This window comes from Penicillium riverlandense (assembly GCF_028828495.1).
Source record: "Penicillium riverlandense strain IBT 135883 chromosome Unknown utg000007l_segment0_segment0, whole genome shotgun sequence".
In the NCBI taxonomy this organism is placed as follows: domain Eukaryota; kingdom Fungi; phylum Ascomycota; class Eurotiomycetes; order Eurotiales; family Aspergillaceae; genus Penicillium; species Penicillium riverlandense.
The window spans coordinates 2791068-2807691 of NW_026643198.1; the positions used below are offsets into that span (position 1 = coordinate 2791068).

General features: G+C 53.7%; 9 protein-coding genes across 9 annotated transcripts; 3 read left to right on the forward strand and 6 right to left on the reverse strand.

Annotated features, from left to right (window-relative positions):
• Positions 1 to 1057: 1057 nt before the first annotated feature.
• Positions 1058 to 2065, reverse strand: N7474_008715 (bZIP transcription factor; the record flags this gene model as incomplete). Its single annotated transcript, XM_057200125.1, has 3 exons — positions 1058 to 1210; positions 1291 to 1844; positions 1900 to 2065. The coding sequence occupies 3 exons, from the start codon at positions 2063 to 2065 to the stop codon at positions 1058 to 1060; spliced, it is 873 nt and encodes a 290-aa protein (XP_057050826.1).
• Positions 2066 to 5833: 3768 nt separating this feature from the next.
• Positions 5834 to 7084, reverse strand: N7474_008716 (MOSC domain protein; the record flags this gene model as incomplete). The annotated part of the gene is made up of 1 exon (XM_057200126.1): positions 5834 to 7084. The coding sequence occupies one exon, from the start codon at positions 7082 to 7084 to the stop codon at positions 5834 to 5836; it is 1251 nt and encodes a 416-aa protein (XP_057050827.1).
• Positions 7085 to 7249: 165 nt separating this feature from the next.
• On the forward strand, positions 7250 to 8519 carry N7474_008717 (uncharacterized protein; the record flags this gene model as incomplete). The annotated part of the gene is made up of 5 exons (XM_057200127.1): positions 7250 to 7283; positions 7341 to 7533; positions 7592 to 7644; positions 7699 to 8252; positions 8307 to 8519. The coding sequence occupies 5 exons, from the start codon at positions 7250 to 7252 to the stop codon at positions 8517 to 8519; spliced, it is 1047 nt and encodes a 348-aa protein (XP_057050828.1).
• A 3-nt stretch (positions 8520 to 8522) lies between these two features.
• N7474_008718 (uncharacterized protein) lies at positions 8523 to 9482 on the reverse strand (the record flags this gene model as incomplete). Its single annotated transcript, XM_057200128.1, has 1 exon — positions 8523 to 9482. The coding sequence occupies one exon, from the start codon at positions 9480 to 9482 to the stop codon at positions 8523 to 8525; it is 960 nt and encodes a 319-aa protein (XP_057050829.1).
• A 430-nt stretch (positions 9483 to 9912) lies between these two features.
• pre8 (proteasome core particle subunit alpha 2) lies at positions 9913 to 10970 on the reverse strand (the record flags this gene model as incomplete). Its single annotated transcript, XM_057200129.1, has 5 exons — positions 9913 to 10031; positions 10103 to 10651; positions 10746 to 10796; positions 10858 to 10877; positions 10927 to 10970. 5 exons carry the CDS (start codon positions 10968 to 10970, stop codon positions 9913 to 9915), a joined length of 783 nt encoding a protein of 260 aa, XP_057050830.1.
• A 242-nt stretch (positions 10971 to 11212) lies between these two features.
• Positions 11213 to 12123, forward strand: N7474_008720 (E3 ubiquitin-protein ligase MARCH; the record flags this gene model as incomplete). Its single annotated transcript, XM_057200130.1, has 2 exons — positions 11213 to 11959; positions 12013 to 12123. The coding sequence occupies 2 exons, from the start codon at positions 11213 to 11215 to the stop codon at positions 12121 to 12123; spliced, it is 858 nt and encodes a 285-aa protein (XP_057050831.1).
• Positions 12124 to 12568: 445 nt separating this feature from the next.
• Positions 12569 to 13936, forward strand: N7474_008721 (uncharacterized protein; the record flags this gene model as incomplete). Its single annotated transcript, XM_057200131.1, has 2 exons — positions 12569 to 13368; positions 13432 to 13936. The coding sequence occupies 2 exons, from the start codon at positions 12569 to 12571 to the stop codon at positions 13934 to 13936; spliced, it is 1305 nt and encodes a 434-aa protein (XP_057050832.1).
• A 135-nt stretch (positions 13937 to 14071) lies between these two features.
• On the reverse strand, positions 14072 to 15150 carry N7474_008722 (amidohydrolase family protein; the record flags this gene model as incomplete). Its single annotated transcript, XM_057200132.1, has 2 exons — positions 14072 to 14786; positions 14849 to 15150. 2 exons carry the CDS (start codon positions 15148 to 15150, stop codon positions 14072 to 14074), a joined length of 1017 nt encoding a protein of 338 aa, XP_057050833.1.
• Positions 15151 to 15510: 360 nt separating this feature from the next.
• On the reverse strand, positions 15511 to 16476 carry N7474_008723 (uncharacterized protein; the record flags this gene model as incomplete). Its single annotated transcript, XM_057200133.1, has 1 exon — positions 15511 to 16476. One exon carries the CDS (start codon positions 16474 to 16476, stop codon positions 15511 to 15513), a length of 966 nt encoding a protein of 321 aa, XP_057050834.1.
• Positions 16477 to 16624: the final 148 nt, after the last annotated feature.

Genomic DNA, 16624 nt, shown 5'->3' on the forward strand with positions numbered 1-16624 from the left:
GAGCCATCGCATGCGAGAGGCGCAGCAGCTCTTTACCCACAATATTGCATCATTGGCACATTGGCATTTCTCAGCACTGTAGGCAGACACAAAAAATCATTACCAAGGATGTTTTGCGCTTGGACCCTCGGGCCCCGATGCCGACGTGGATGCTTTTTGTTTGGTTTCTGAGCGGAAACAAGCCGAGTACGATTGCGCACATTAATTGTAGTTATGGGGGGACGAATTGGATGGCCAATTCCTGCTAGGTGAGCGTTAAATTCAAAACCGAAAATTTGGATCTACTCTTGTCACTACTCTTTTTTCTAATGCTAAACTGCGCCCTGCGGTAAATTGTTCCCGTTGCGAGGGGTAAGAAACCCTGGAACGATAACCCCAACCCTATTGCCGTCAAAGGAAACCTAAAACGGAAAGCAATTCGAACTCCCAACCAACGTGGATTGCGTGTTCCACGGAGCCTGTTACGTCCGCTCCTCAGGGGCCGGGTATGCACAAATGGGACGCCTAAGAAATCCCGCATATTTGGGGGCCGATGGTGAAAGGCACACAAGGCTGATAAATTAGAATGTATTAAAATCATTTAGGTTGTTGTGGCGATACCGGTAGACACATTCGGAGCGTGTACATCAAGAACGCGTTAGGACATAATCCCACAAAAAGGCTAATACTGTGGATGAGATGGGATATCGTTTGTTACCCAGTGGAGTAAAAGATCGAACCAAGGAATGTGAAGATCCATAAAGAAGACCCATCAGGAGTACCGGTAGGAAGAACCCGAAGCTCGCTCCCAAACGCCAAACCGTCCCAAAGAAAGAAGGAAAGAAGAAACAAAACGCCAAATACAATGCCGCTGTCTCGTCACACGTGGTCCGTACCCGCTATTGCAAGCTGAAACGCTCAAAAGGCAAAAAGAAAGTAAGGGAAAGAAGATCTCAGTTGGGGCGGAAAAAGACGATGGGGCTCGGGTAGTCTCTAGCCCGATCGACCAACTGCTCAACGGGGCAAGGACCCGCAGGACCCCGCCCGGGGCCTCTAGCTGCCGAGACACCGAAGCGTCTCATGGCCGCAGATCATACTCGTACATCCCTGGGATGGATCGTGGCGAGCAGGGGTCTGACTCTGGCGTGAGAGGGAATGTCAAGATCGACGTTTCAGGGGAGGTTGACGGAGCTCGCTGGTCATCAGGAAAGCTGTATGAGAGTGCGGGGATCTAAGCAAAAGCAGAGCACAGATCAGTTTCTCGTGTCTGAATATATTTGGGTTCGTAGTTTTTCAGCGAGGGAGATGTACCGGTCCCGATTCTGGCTGCTGGTGCGAACAAAGATCGATTCCCGCCATCGTGGCGTAGCTCATACTGAATGGACTGATGATGTCCTCGTCCGCAAAACTAGGCTGCTTCCTCATATTCCCTGACACCGAAACGACGGACGGTATCTGCTCTCCGAAGTCGGGCTGGTATGGGAGCTCGTTGTAGGCGCTGGGCAGGCCGTGATACATCTGCGGTTGTGCAAAGATAGGCTGGCGGTAGGCGTCATAGGACGGAAGAGAGGGATAGGAGAAAGCAGGAGGTGGCGATGCAGATAGTTGTCGGGTGGTGCATTGCTGGGCGAACATGGTGCTGCGGTCGTCTGGTGTTGCGTAGAACTCGTACGGCACCGGCCGTTCTGGGACAGGGTGGGACACTTGAGGTTTGATGTCCGAAGTAGATTTGGAAGCTCGAGTCCGGGTACGAGTCTTTGGAATGGCCTTCGGGGGCGCGGGTTCTTCGGGCTGCTCGTGCTCGGGAGACTCGGAGGAGCCTGCTCGCCTCTCCAAATCTTCCAGGCGCCGCTTGAGCTTCTTGCCTGTCGAGACCAGGTTAGGTTTGCTCGAAATTGCCCTCCAAGGAGTTACACATACGGTAGTTACGCTGGGCGATGCGATTCTGTATACGCCGGCGCTCTGCTAGGTCTGAGATCTTCGTCCAATCCTCATTAGGGTTGGCGTTGGGACTGAAAGCGCTGCTGTTGCTGTGGCTGGACCGCGAGCCTGATGGCCGGGTGTCATAGTTGTTAGAGCGGTGCATGTCTGGGTAAGAGAGAGAGGTATGCTAGTGGGAGAGCAAGAGGGGAGCAGGAAAGCGCCGCCACGGACGAGAGTCCGAATATATAGTTCGTTTCGGCGAATGGGGCTCCTAACCCCGGTCGATCCGCCCAGCGCTGTTCGGGCCTTGCAGCTGCTAAGCCCCTATCACTGATTGATGCGTCGCGATAACTCTATGTCCGTGCCCCAAAGCAGCAAAATGTCGAAAATAATATCCCACACGAATTGCATCGCATGGACTGACAGGGATGTTCCAGGTCCTCAGCCTCGAGCGGTGGAAACGGGGCCGTTTGGAGCGAGGTTGGTATCCACGTTTGGATTGTATTTTACTTTTTTTGGTTAAATCCCGCGCTGGGGGCCAATCCTAGATACCCCTCCAGCTAGAGTGGTAAAACAGTTAGTGGAAAGAGACGAAACACCGGACAGCGGCGGATCGGGGGAAACCATCTCAGATGGTATACTTCGTTGAATACGGTGTGCCTCAGTAGAGGCCACTATTGTCGCACGGAGTATGATCGGACCCAGGAGACACGGTAGGATGGATTGATTGGATTTGGGCTGCACGCTAGCCTTAGGCGCTCATTCGGTGTCCTGGCTAGCCCGAGACACGATGTCCAGGGGGATGAAACGGGGAAATGCGTGGCCCGACATGTCTTTGGGCCAACCTCGAGGGCGGTTACACTAACACTCTTTTGCCTCACGTGGGCCTTTTTCTTTTTTTATTATTGAAATTTTTGGACTATTACTGATTAATACGAATGACTCGTTAGCAACACATCCCTGGCTGCCAAACACGCCAGGCAGCAGATCGCGAGAGCGAGAGACGCGCGCACGGCCACGATTTGCAGCCACGTTTTGTCCCCATCTTGGCGGCAGACTAGAGGGATAAAGATCTGACCTCCGTGCCGACGGCTGTGTGCTGATCTGGCGTGGGAATTCTTAGTTTATTCTGCCTGTCTTGACAAGAGGTGTGATTCCAGGAAACAAAGAATTAATTCAAGGAAACAAAGACAGACCAACGCCAACAACACATCCCAGACCAGGCTATCGCTAAGGATTCCCCAAAAGACAACAGCTCCGGGGGCCTGGGTCCAAGCGGCTTTGGCTCGTTCCGTATATTGCTCTGGTCAAGCCCTAATCCCGTCCGGGAATAGTCTCGCGTTGAGTGTCCTGCTTGGCCCAGGGCGCGTATCTGAATACCGTCCAATGTAACCTTTATTAGCTACCCAGCCGGTATCATCTGGTGACAGTGGAGGATCTGCAAAGCGCGAGCGATCCGGCCACTGATCCGGGGGTCTGCTGGCTCGCAAAGTGCTCACAGAAGGGAAGGTGTGGGCCGGGATTCGGAACAAAGGAAGGCAGCGAGGGGCACAGAGCCTCTCGTACACGCCCGGGATTCAGCGGTGCCGACCAGCGGGCAAAAGAAAAGTAACGAGCCCAAAACCAATCAGCGTGAGAGAATCATGCAGCGTGCGCCAGCTAGTCAACTCCGGCGTTGCCGTAGCCCGGGTTGGTAATCACCGCGCCCCCGCATAGGGCTGAGTGGGTGCTTTGGGGCCGCTGTTCTTATTCCTGTTCGAGTAATCAAAGTGCGAGCACAACAGCTCAGGTACCCGGTACAAGTTGATCTCGCGTCCTCGTCCTCACCGCTCCTGCTGTGCACGCTTTCCAGCCAGAATTGCAAGCATCCCACCTGCATCCCTGTGCGCTCTCCCCTGTGGCAGGGATGGCGGGCCACTAACAGTCCGCGGCGGACCCGGATGCTTGGGTGGGATCGCAGGCTGAATGTTCTGGTAGCCACCCGAAAATAGGTTCCTGGCGGTCACTAATCAAAAATCCACCCCCGTCGATCCCGGATCGCCGTCCACAGCACGGATGCGATGACACGCAGTCTGCATAAATCCTCTTCTTCGGAAAAATAGAGAAAGAGAGAGAGAGATCGAGGTGCACAAATTAAAAGACGGGTCTGCCTGTCGCTGAATGACGAGTACAGGTCAAGTCCGAGCCGAGCTCGGCTGTCGTCAATGATACACGCAAGGCCACCCGTTACACGAACCTTCAAATGGACCGCGTACGAGATGTACCGAGAAAACCACTACGACCAGCCTTCTGGCCTCGTGGATTCTTTACTAGGAATTTATGATCTTGCTGCCTGCATGTGAGACAAGGCGACCAAGGGCAACGGGCGTTCTTCTTATCGCTTTGGCCGTGGAAGAGAAGTAGACTGCCAGTTTCACGAAGCAATTCAAAATGGAATATGGTCTAATGATGCGAACGTGATCTGAGTAATCCACTGGCGACACTCGATCACGGCCATTCCACTTGTGTGGCTTGGACTGCTCCAGTCTAAACTAGAGGTGTTGCCCTTCTGTGTGTCAAGACAGCATGCCATCTAGCCGAGTCTGCTGCACAACGTAGTTGAAAAGAAAATTAAGCATGACCATTGCAGACGTTTTTTCCAGTGTCGCCTGTAGAGAATAATTCGAATCGAATCCACCACGCGATGCAACCATTGCATCCAAAAAGGCTCGCCACGCTCTCTATCCATGCAAAACATGCTGAAACTACTGCGGTGTCCCCGCGCTTGTTCTAAATATTGCTCTAATACACTGCAGCCAAGCTTGTACAGACCGGGCCTGAAACTCATCGCCGGCGATGCCCGTAAGTCGAGTTTACGACTGGCCTTTCCACGTGGACCACGTGCTGCAGCTCGCCTATATTGTCTTAATTTTGATATAGTCCATTTGACTGATTTGGCATCATTCCTGCCAGGAACCCTGCTCAAGCTGCATTGGTCTCTTTCGGGGTCTCCACCTCGTATCTGCTAGTGGGTGTGCCGTTATCAGAGTTTCTCTGATTCAGAGCATAGCCTGAATTAAAGTTTTATAAGCGACTTGCTATAACTAGAGCACGGACTGCAAGGTCTATGGCTGAGTTGAGTTAGAATGACTCTCGCTATATCGGGGTTTGCAACTAAATCAGGCACGGAAGCTTTGGCTTTCCTACAGCCGGAGATACGCGACTCCACACAATCGTTGTGGCCATGAAGGCCCGCAAAAAAACACCAGATACTTGAACGACTGCCATAGTAGTCACATGGCTGATTGGGAGTAGCAGCAGTAAAGGAGGGCCTACAACATTCGGGTTTTTTGGCCAGCTCCCGTATAACTATAAGTAAATATAGAACGTTCAATATGGATTGGGCTCAATCATTGCAGATATTAGTCAAATGCCCCACGTCAAAAGGAACAAGCAAGGTTAGCAGCACGCCAAGTGGAGAAGAGATGAGACTATCAAGGGAGTACATACGTGTATGTGAAATCGGTTGGAGGTATTGATTGGCTTAGTGTAGGCTAAGCGAGTTATATGGTTCTGATAGGATCGTCACCGTGGAGGAAATTGTCAAGAGCATCAGTGTCTAATAGGGCCAGTTGCCATTGCAACTGGGAAAATATAATTATGATGACTTACTTATATAGCGGAAAGATGTTGCGGACTGTTTTGGTAGGATGGCGATGGAGGAAGAGGAAGAAGAGAAGGTGGAAGAGAGAAGGTGGGCGAGCAAAGGGTCTATATAGAGCGATAGAGACGTTTGCTATCAAGATATTTGCCGACAATGTAAGCAATGTATCCAAGCTTACGACACAATCAATATATGTTTGCCCACGGTAGAATATCTCATTCAGACATATCAGCCATTGTTAAAATTCTTATACGGAGTAAGTATAGTACAGAAGTCCCTAACCTCACACTAAACACCCGGCACCTTCTCCCCCGGACTAAGCATCTTAATATAATAATGCTCCCCCATCTCAAGCACATCCACAGAATCTCCAACTCTTACCGTAAACTCTCGTTCCGCAGGAACAAGCTGCATACCCAAACAAGCATACTGCTTCGCCCCCAGATCAATACGCCGATAAGCCTTCAGCGCCCGATCCGGTTCATGCGGATGTCTCACACCAGTATCATAGTCCACATTGGGCAGAAGACAGCGCACCGTTCTGCAGACAGTATGAATCTCTGTTCCGCCGATGGAGATCCGTTTCCAGTGGTCTTCCGCGAAGGCATCGGGGCCTTCGATTATCACGTTTGCGCGGAAGCGGCAGATCGTTAGTCGTGGGATTGCGTATGCGCAGCGCGAAGCTACGTCCCTGTGGCTGCTTAGACTTAATAGGTGGATTGGGTATGCGTCCGCGAAGGAGGTGACGGGCTGGAAGCCGATGTTCTCTTTGCGGGGCGCGTTGCGGAAGATTTCGCGGTGATGTTCTGTGCTGGCGCGGAAAAGGTTGATTTGTTTCTGGGGTTGGCTTTTGGCATCTTTTCCCAGGAACTCATGTAGCGATGTAGGTAGATATTGTCCGTAGTCATAGGATAGAGGCTGGTCCTTCCATATTGTGACGGGGACCAACTTCTCGTCCGCACTTGGGGATAGAGGCATCTGAAAAAAACGTCGACGAGAGACTATCCCAAGCATCATACCCATTTGCACGAACAATCCACGCCGACCAGCGGGACACAGACGTGGGTACGACACGACCATCACGCCCTGAGAAAGAACCTCGGGCAAGGCCGGGTCATAGTCTGAAGCAGATGGATCGGGCACCCAGATTTCAGGATGAATCAGGGCAAGCTTATGGAAACCCGAGTTGCGCAGGGTTCGACAATTCCATCCGTCAGGGCCGTATTCGGCAAAGGTGAACATGCGATCAAACTGCAGCCCCGTTGGGACGACATTAACGACTTGCAGTTCGATTCCACGGCATGATTTTAGCGGATATGTGAAAAGAGCTTTCACGCGACAGGAATTGCCATGGCTATAGACTGGGTTAAATTCATCGTGCAGGTTGCTCTTCTGCCCTGGTGCAAGGCCGAGGCGGCGACATCCCTTGGGGCGAGGTTGTCGGGGGCGCAGAGCACGAATGAGTATCGAAAGAAGGATACAAATAAGAGAAATGAGTATTCCCAGCAATGACGCGTGCTCTGAAATAATAATGGACATTGGCAGACGGACATGTCGGAGAAGGAAAGAAGAAGAAAGCGAAATCGGGGAAGGTTAATCAAACTTCTTCATCCGACCCACACTCCTTTAACAACACACTCAACAATACCAGCAGGCGGAGAGTGCTATGCCCAGCGCGTCTTGTGCCAATACATTCAAGGAGCGATGAACTTTCTCGGTCTAGACAGCCAGAACACGCGTAAAGAACCCCCTTCCCCCCAGAAATAATGACAGTCGTGCTAACACCCCACGCCAGCACCCGTGGTCTCGATCTCAGCGTCGCAGTCGCTGAATGCATCAGCCACAACCCAAGCCGCGATCTCAACAGGTCTAACACGGCTGGACGAGGCGTTGAATGACGCGACAGACGAGAAACGACCCGGCGGTATCCTGCGCGGCCAAATCACCGAGGTGTTTGGACCACCTGGTGTGGGGAAGACCTCCCTGGCGTGAGTGTTGTAGGTCGCCATCAGAATGGGGAGTCTAACTAACTACCTAAACCAACAGTCTAAATACGGCATTCAGTGCCCTCCGCAATGGTGGTAAGGTGGTGTGGATTGGTATTATTATTATTATCAATTATGGTTTACAACCAAGCTAACCACAACTCCTAGATACGGGCTCTCCCCTACCCAACCCCAGACTAAAGGGACACTCTCTCGACAATAACAACTTCATCTATTTCCGCGCCACGACACTCCCCCATCTCCTAGCTCTGCTCCTCCGTCCACCAAGGAGCTTTCCACCGGACGGAACAGCCCTACTAGTCATCGACTCCGTATCGAGCCTGTTCTCGACATACTTCCCCAACGCAGCGGAGCTGAAGGAGAGACTGACGCAGGGGAAAATCACTGACAAGGCGCAGCTACAGTGGCTGCTGAATCGGAAGTGGAATGTGGCGTCTGATCTGGCGACGCATCTGGCGCGAATCGCGTCGAGGAATATCGCCGTGCTAGCTATTAACCAGACGCACACGAAAATCAAGGGCCAGCCACGTGCGACGCTGCATCCCGTTTTGGCGGGTGGTGCGTGGGAGAGTAATGTGCAGGCACGGATCATGATGTATCGCGATTTGCCGAATTGTAGGCTGGCGGAGATGACCAAGCGGGCCGGGAGGACTTTGTTGATGCGGTCTGCGGAGTGGATTGTTCCGTTTCGGATAGAAGCGGTATGTTATTGTTCCTCTCTGGCTGGTCACTGCTTGTTTCTGACACACGAATAGGACGGTCTCCGCGAAGTTGAGGAGGAGTCGGAGCCTGATTTAGACGCAGTGGAAGAAATATCGCATCCTGCCGAACCAGTTGACGTCCCCACTGCAGCAAGTCGAAAACGCAAGGTCAACGAGGTGGCCGACAGCCAGGACGAAGACGACGATGACGACTCAGAGGGAGGGTACGAATGGATGGACGAGGCCCTGCTCGGCGAGAACGCCTGAATCTCAATCGCTCGGCGTGACCCACGTCGCCGTCCTCTCCACAATACGCGCCTCCTCACCCGGGGGGATAGGAAAACCCTTTGTGGTCTCCGTGATCTCTGCGTCCGGCGTATCTGGCGTCTTCTGAAACGGACACAAGGGCAACGTATCGGCAATGGCAATCGACACGGGATGTCGCGAGCCCTGATTGACTTCGACCAGCCGACCCAGCACGGCGAACTCGAGCTTGAGTTTGAGCGAATATATAAAGCCCTTGAGTGTGATTTGGACGGCATAGAAATTGGCGTACTCAAGGCCCAGCAGCACCAGATCCATGGTGATGATGAGGACATTGATCCCGCATAGCTGGTACATGATAGTGCGCGCATCGCGACGTGTGTCTGCGCCCAGACGGAGCAATTTCACCGTCTCGATGACATACAGCGTCGACAGAAGCGTCTCCTGCAGCGTGAAACCCGTTAACTGGATCTTCTCCATGATATTGTATCCCTCGATCCAGATCCGATTCTGCACGACATTGGCCCCGTAGGTCATGATGGTGGTCGGAATGGACAGCAAGAAGAAATTCGCAATGATAAGATGGAGCACCCGTCGCAGAGTCCGTTCATCACGGAGCACCAGATGCAGTCGCGAATACAGCACCACCGACTGCCCGGTGACCATCGTCCACCAACCGATCGTGAGCACCGTGACAGAAATCACGGAGTCGATATGTGTGAAGAATTTCAGCAAGAACCCGATCGAGTACGGCACCACGCCTATACAGCCTGAGACCAGGAGTGACCAGAAGTACAGCCCGCGCCAGCGTCGGAAGGTCGAGGGGACCATGACTAGCAGCTCGGCGACGTTGTAGCATGACAGACCGATGAACACGACGAGGGTGATTTGCAGTTCGACGGCTTCTTTGGCTAGTTCGCCGGAGATGCCGTTGAGGAGGTCATCCGGGGGGTTGTTGGAGGACATGGTGATTATTCGTGATGGGATGTCCGGGCTGGCTGGAGGACCAGAGAGGCTGTCTGGATTTACCCTGATTGATACTCCCACATGATGATTCTGGTCTGGTTGTTTCAAAAGGAAGCAAAGGAAGAGAAAACCAAGTCGTCAACCCCTGGCAGAACTATAAAAACGCACAGATCTAACTAGTGAAGAGGGGAAACACGAAACTCAAATAAGAACCAGGGGTTGGATCCTGGGGAAGCTCTGGGCGAGTCTCGACCCAATCAGCATTCCTCGTATTCCGGGATTTCGATAGCGTCCGTGACACCAGTGGTCCGTTCACTGGCAGAGGAACTCCGAGTTTGCTAGCTACTGACTACAGACAATGCGGTTGTCCTTGCGATGTGAAACACCAGACAAAAAGAAAATAAGATTCAAGCACGACTCTAACGATTACTCATAGGTTGGTCAGGTAGTCCTCGATCTGCTCCTTGGTCAACTTCCTGAACCGCGGGCCCTGCGCGCCCTCCACGCCCTTGAAGCCCAGTAGGTGGTCCGCCGGCGGGCCAACGATGCCTATAAGATAATAGTCAACCACTGAGTCAAAGTGGGTGGGCGGAAAGAAAAAGGAGGAGAAGCAAACTCACCAATCTCTATTGTATCCCCATTCATCTCGCCCTCGATGGTCTCCTTGAGCGTCAATAGCGCAATATGGATCGCATCCTCAAGCTCTAGCCCCTCCGTATACCGCTTCTCAAGGAACGTCTTGGCCGAAGTCGCATGCTTGCCAATCGCCGTCGCCTTCCAGGGATAGTAGCTACCCGAGGGATCAACCTGGTAAAGACTAGGCCCACCCTTGAGAATGCCGCCCGTTTTACCGCCGCCGGTCTGCACGCCCTCGGCCGTCTCGGGCTCGACGCCCTCATCCCAGCCCGCCACCAGCAGACTGACACCGTACGGCCGCACGCCACCAGACTGCGTCGCCTCCTGCACCACGCGCGCCACGTCCTGTACTAGTATCCGCGTCGGCGGGTACTCGTTATAGATCCGCTTGTAGCCCGTGTGCGAGACCTTGCGCGCCTTGTCGACCAGCACCCGGTAGTCGGGACCCATGCCTGCGTAGACCATCCCGATGTCGGGGGTGATGAGGGAGATCTTGGAGAGGGAGGGGGGTCGATGAGCGGCGAGGAGGATTTCTTTTCGGTCGCGAGGACGATTCCGTTCGTTGCTGTGAGGAAGATTGGGGTTAATAGCCGGTCGTTGCTGGGACGTGTGTGTCTCGGTGTTTACCTTTGATGCCGAGGGCGGTCACGCCCTGGTTGACTGCATTCAAGGCATATTCTGGATTGGATTGCATCAGTAATGGCTTCATCAGAGCATTGGGAGGTGTCGGATTATTTACCGATCTGGACCAGCTTTCCGCTGTGCAGCGAGTTAGCACCATGTCATTGAATTGACAACAACCACATACCTGGGGGAGAAAGTGGTGAGGGAGAAGGAGTAGCGGTCGGCCATCACTCTGGGTCGATTGATGGATGTGGGAGGAAGATGAGGATGGGAGCAGCAGAGCAGAGCAGGGAGCTTGGCTAGGCAGGTACGACTGACGTGAGCTGGTCGAGCTGGCCGAGGCGGTGAGTGGTGCTGAGTCAGCGTTGGGGGTTCCTCTGTTTTTTGTGCTCGTGTCCAATTCTCTTTTCTTCTTCCACCACTGTCGGGTCAAAAAAAGATGACCATCCAGTAATTTAATTAATTTCGCCATGGAGGCTCCGTACTCTGAGCCTGACCCAGCTCCAGACACAGACCCTGACACAGGCCCTGCTCCCAGCCCTGATCCCGGGCACTATCCTCCGCGGATTTGTCGCATCTGCCTGGAAACAGTGCTGCCGACATTCGAGCCCTCCGACCTGCCGGGCTTCCTAGCAAAACCTCAAGTCGTCTACGAGTCCTCCGATCCGACCCTGGGCCGTCTGCTCCGCCCCTGCAAATGCCGCGGCTCATCGCGCTATGTTCATGAGGCCTGCCTGCAGTCCTGGCGCCACGCCGACCCGGGGTACGGCAAACGGAACTACTGGCAATGCCCAACATGCGGCTTCCAGTACCGGCTCGGGCGGCTGACGTGGGCGCGCTGGATTAGTAGTGCCTTCACGCAGCTGCTTCTAACGCTGGCCATTCTGCTTCTTGCTGTCTTCCTGCTTGGTTTCGTTGCTGACCCCATCATTGATATCTACCTGGACCGCTGGGACCTCGACTACACCGACCTGGTGGTCGAACCCAGCAGCACTCTGGACCTGGACGATTCGTCGTGGTTCCAGCACTTCGTCAAGGGACTCGCGTCGCTGGGCGTGCTGTCGATTCTGAAGGTCGCTTGGGCCGCGTCGCCGTGGTACTGGAATGTGCGGGCCACGGCGGGCGTGATGACCTCCACCAACCGATCTACAGGTCGCAGTCGCTTTGCTTCGCTAGGCTGGCTGATGATTGTCATTGGCGTCGGCACCTTTCTCTGGGTATGTTTTGTATCTTTGTTGTCCTTTCTTGACTAACACCTCCCGACCCCCAGGCCGTGTATAAAGGCGTCCGGTCGTGGAGTAAACGAACCCTAGAAAAAGCCGGGGAGAAAGTGATGGATGTCCCCTTGCCCGACGAAGATGATGTCCAAAAGGAGGACTGACCCCCTCGTACTACTTAAGTTGGCTCACTCCATGCTCAATGAGGTTCCAATTAGTCGATGTACGAAGAACGACCCCCCGCCTTCATTTACCCTTGTTGCGTCTGTCCGAGAAGTTGGCCGTTCGTGACGGTTGGGACGTTTTGTCCCATTTGTTGCTGGCCGCTTCGTTATTCGGATATCGCCAAGGGGAAGGCAGGCCACGCCTCGACCAGTGGAGCGTTTTATGATCTGGACGTTTATGGATTGAGGGAGTGGAACATATTCTTGTCAGTTGAATATGATTGATATCTTTTCTATTTTCCCGTAAATTCTTCTCTGTGCATTTGTTACAAAGAGATATCAGTGCCTTCCTCTTTCGGCCTGCTTTCTCTTCTTCTTCGCCTCTCTTTTCCCTTTTTCCCTTCTCTTTCTCTGATCTCCCTTTCTCTCAACTCTCTCTCGCTCCATGGATCTGAAAGAAGAATTCCATCTCGCTGCCATGGAGATCGTCAACTCTCCCGATATCCTGCCCGAGCCCGCTGGCCCTGATGCGGCGTCGGGCTCCCTGCTGGCCGCCGTGCGCACCCACCTTGTAATGGACTCCTCCGACTCCGACCAGTCCCTAACCTCGTCGCCTGCTGTTCCTGACCCCAAGCCAGCCATCCCTGCGACCAAGCAGGTCCCCGAGACCGAGCCCTTCCCGGCATACTACGAATGCGAGTCGCCCGACTCGATCGCCGACCCTCAGCATGAAGACGCCTACAACTTCGCCATCTCCAAGGTCGTGCAGGAGGTGATCAAGTTCCAGGAAGTGGACGCGCAGCTGGTCTCGCTGCCGCCCTTCGTCGTCGGCGCTGCCAGTGCCCACCTGGCCCTGGGTTCCGTCGAGGGCGTCGACTGCTTGACCGTCGACCAGAAACACCGCACTCTCAACCAGATGAAGCAGCTGCTTTCTATGCCCCATCTGCGCCCCGAGACCCGCCGTCGTTTTGTCGCTCTTACCAACATTGTGCTCCGTCTCAACTATGTTCTGTTCCACCGCGTCGATGGCAATGTCTGCAAGATCTTCCTGGGTGCTCAGGATACCACTGATGCCCAGAGACTCGCCAATACTGTTCTGGTCTACCTTGCCTGGCTGGACGACATGATGCAGGAAAGTGTGCAGGTCGCGACCAATGTTTCTTACATCTTGGGTCACATCGCCGCGGAGGATGATGATGAGACGGTGTACGTCCGCTACCGCCGGATGGCCGCTGTGGTTATCGCGTAAGACTTTTTACATACTTCTTGTATATACATATGCCGGTCTTAACCATCTCCATTATCCAGACACTTGAAGAAGCCTCGCCTGCTCGAACGTCACCTGCTTTCTCTCTACCTTGAATTCTACGAGGCCTGGGTGCACACCACGTTCCTCCGCCTGCGCAACCGCCAGATCCTGCGCGAGGACATCCCCAACACTGATCGCATGGATCTTTCTCGGCACCTGCTTGCCATCTGGGACGTGATGACACGCTGCATTGACAACTACTCCATCTATACCTTCACCACCTGCGACATTCGTGATCGCTACCTGGAACCGACGATGAAGGACCTGCTTTGCGCTCCGGAGATCTGGCCGCAGTGCTGGGAGCTGACTCTAGAGGGTCGCGATGAGGAGAAGGAGAAGGAGAAGAAGGCGAAGGAGGAGGCTAGGAAGGAGTTGCAGAAGGTGATTCAGAAGGAGGCTCTGAGTATTGCTGAAGCTCTGGCTCTGGAGGAGCAGGAGGAGGCTCAGAAGAAGGCCCAGGCTATGGAGGCTCAGGCTCAGGCTCTGAAGGGATGTGAATTTTAGGATGGATATGTGTACGATGATATTCTTGATACTGGTTCTGACACTGATACCCATAACGAGACCGGCGATGTCTCTAGCAGAATTCGCAATGAAAGCAATCCCCTTGAAGCAAGATGATACAAGTAAAAACAACAATCACGCCTCACTATCCTTATAAGCCCCCAACTTGAACAACTTCTTCGCATTCTCCCTCCCAATCTTCACCCGATCGATCTCATTCAACTCCGCCCCATCAAACCAATCACACCCATCCTCAAACGTCTCAAACGGATAATCAATCGAAAACAGGATCCGATCGGCCCCAACCTCCGCCATACAAAAGTTCAGCGTGGTCGTCGAGAAATGCCCAGAGGTGGTGATCCACAGATTCTGCGCAAAGTACTCGCGGATGGTCTTCTTGCACGTCTCCTGCAATCCCAGCATCTTCTTCCGATCCTCGAACCAGTGGTTTATCCGCCACATGTCGAAGGGGATATGTTCGCCCAAATGGCCCAGGATGATCTGCAGTTTCGGGTGTCGGTCGAAGACTCCGTTGGTCACCATCCCCAATGCGTGCAGGCTGACACCCTGCGCGAAGGAGAGAGGCGGGCCGACCAGCCATTTCCGGTCTGCCCAGAGCTTCTCGTAGATTGTTCCTGTGGGGTTGCGCGGGTGTAGGTAGAGGGGCACGTCGAGCTCGGTGCAGGTCGCCCAGAAGACGTCCCACTTTGCGTTGTCGTAGAAGATCATGTCGTCGCCGTCGTGTCCTGCGCGCTGCGTGTCGTTGACTAGGGCGCCGAGGAAGCCGTACTGCGTTACGCAGCGGCGAAGCTCGGCGGCTGCTTCTTGGGGGTCGTGCATGGAGAGGGTTCTGTCGTTCATTAGACACAGATCCTTTCTTCGTCTATATATACAAGGGGAAAGGAAGCATACGCGAAAGCCCTCATTCGATCCTCCTTCCCCCGGATCTTCTCTGCGATATAATCATTGATCTCCACGGCGAGCGCCTGCGCCTCCTTGGGGTCCCAGATATCCTGCACGCCGGGTGCAGTGTAGCTAACGATCTGCATGCCGACGCCGTGCTTGTCAGCAAAGGCATTGCGGATCTCGTCGACGTCTGTGATCTCCGCGACGTGCTTGTCGACGTCTGTGGCGAAGAGGCCCGCCCACCAGCGTGTGCGCTCTTGGAAGCGCGGGAGCGCGAAGGCTTCTTCGAGGGCGATTTTGCCGAGCATTTTGGTTTGTTCTTGGTGGGGGGGAGGAGGGAGGCAAGAGAAGGTCCAATAGAGGAAAGAAGGAGGGAAGAGTTAACCAGACAGGAATGCTACTTTATATATCACTGCATCCTAAGCTACACCCCGCAGTCTGTCGGATGTGATCCTCTACTATCGACCAGTGCTTACAGTGTTAACTACATTCCATCGGAAGAGAGCGCGTCGGCTCACGCACCGAACGCATCCGACGGCGTCGCCTGGGCGGGGCGGTGGCGGGTCGGGTTAAACGCGGGGCGTGGAATGTGAACGTGGGGTATATTATTATGATGGGATTCCGCTTGATCCGATGATTACTTATTATTTATTGTACATTGTGCATGGCTACTGAGAAGAAGATATCCACCACGGAGCACCACTGTTCGAGCTGCCCGCCGGCGTGGAAGACAAATGCACATGCGAAATAGACACCAGCATATTCAGCACCGCAAACTCCAGCTTCAGCTTGATGCTATACACCAGCGCTTTGACGATAATCTGCATAAGATAGAATTCCAGATACTCCAGGGTCATCAGGACGACGTCCATACCGATGGCGATGAAATTCACCAGGACTAGGAGATACAGCGTCATACTGCGGCGTTGGTTCTTTCCCGGCGCGGCGCGGATCATCTTGATCGTTTCCAGGATATAGATCGTCGAAATGAGAATCTCCTGCGCTGAGAACCAGGTTAGCTGGATGCGCTCCATGGCATCAAACCCATGCGCCCAGCCGGACACGGTTGGGTGGTACGACCAGCCGAAGTTAAGGACCGTGATGGGGATGATGAGGATGATGGTATTGATCGTGATCAACCAGCGCAGAAAGCGAAGAAGCCGCTGGTTCTGCGATACCAAATGCAGACGCGAATACAGCACTACCGACTGGCCGGGGACCATGAAGTAGAACCCGATATTCTCCAGGACGAGGGTGAGCCACAGCGTAGCGAGATTGAAGAATTGGAGCAATGAACCGATGGAGGCCGGGATCACGCCTAAGAGGGAGGAGAGGAGGAGAGCCCAGAAGTACAGGCTGCGATAGCGTTTGAAGGTGAGTATGATCAGGACGAGGAGCTCGGCGGCGTTGTAGAGTGCGATGCTGATGAAGACGATGACACAAATGGCGCGCACTCCGCCGATGCTGGCGAAGGTGTCGGCCATCTTGCTGGTCCTCCTGGCGCGATGTAGCGCTGAAGAAAGCACATCCTGGCTGGTAGCTGGGGTCGGGTGTTGAGGGTCGACATTGGATGAGGAGCTTAGAGTTAATAGATTGGGTGGAAGCTTTGCTCGCCACCAGGTCACCCACGTCATACTGTTATTTAGCCTTCACAAACAACCGACCTTGTAATACTGGTGATGGTAAACCTGCGAGGCCGTGAATAAAAATAAAAGGATCTAGAGGATATTCATCCAAAGACTCTTTATTTATTCAATTAGACACGACGCTTGTAATACTACT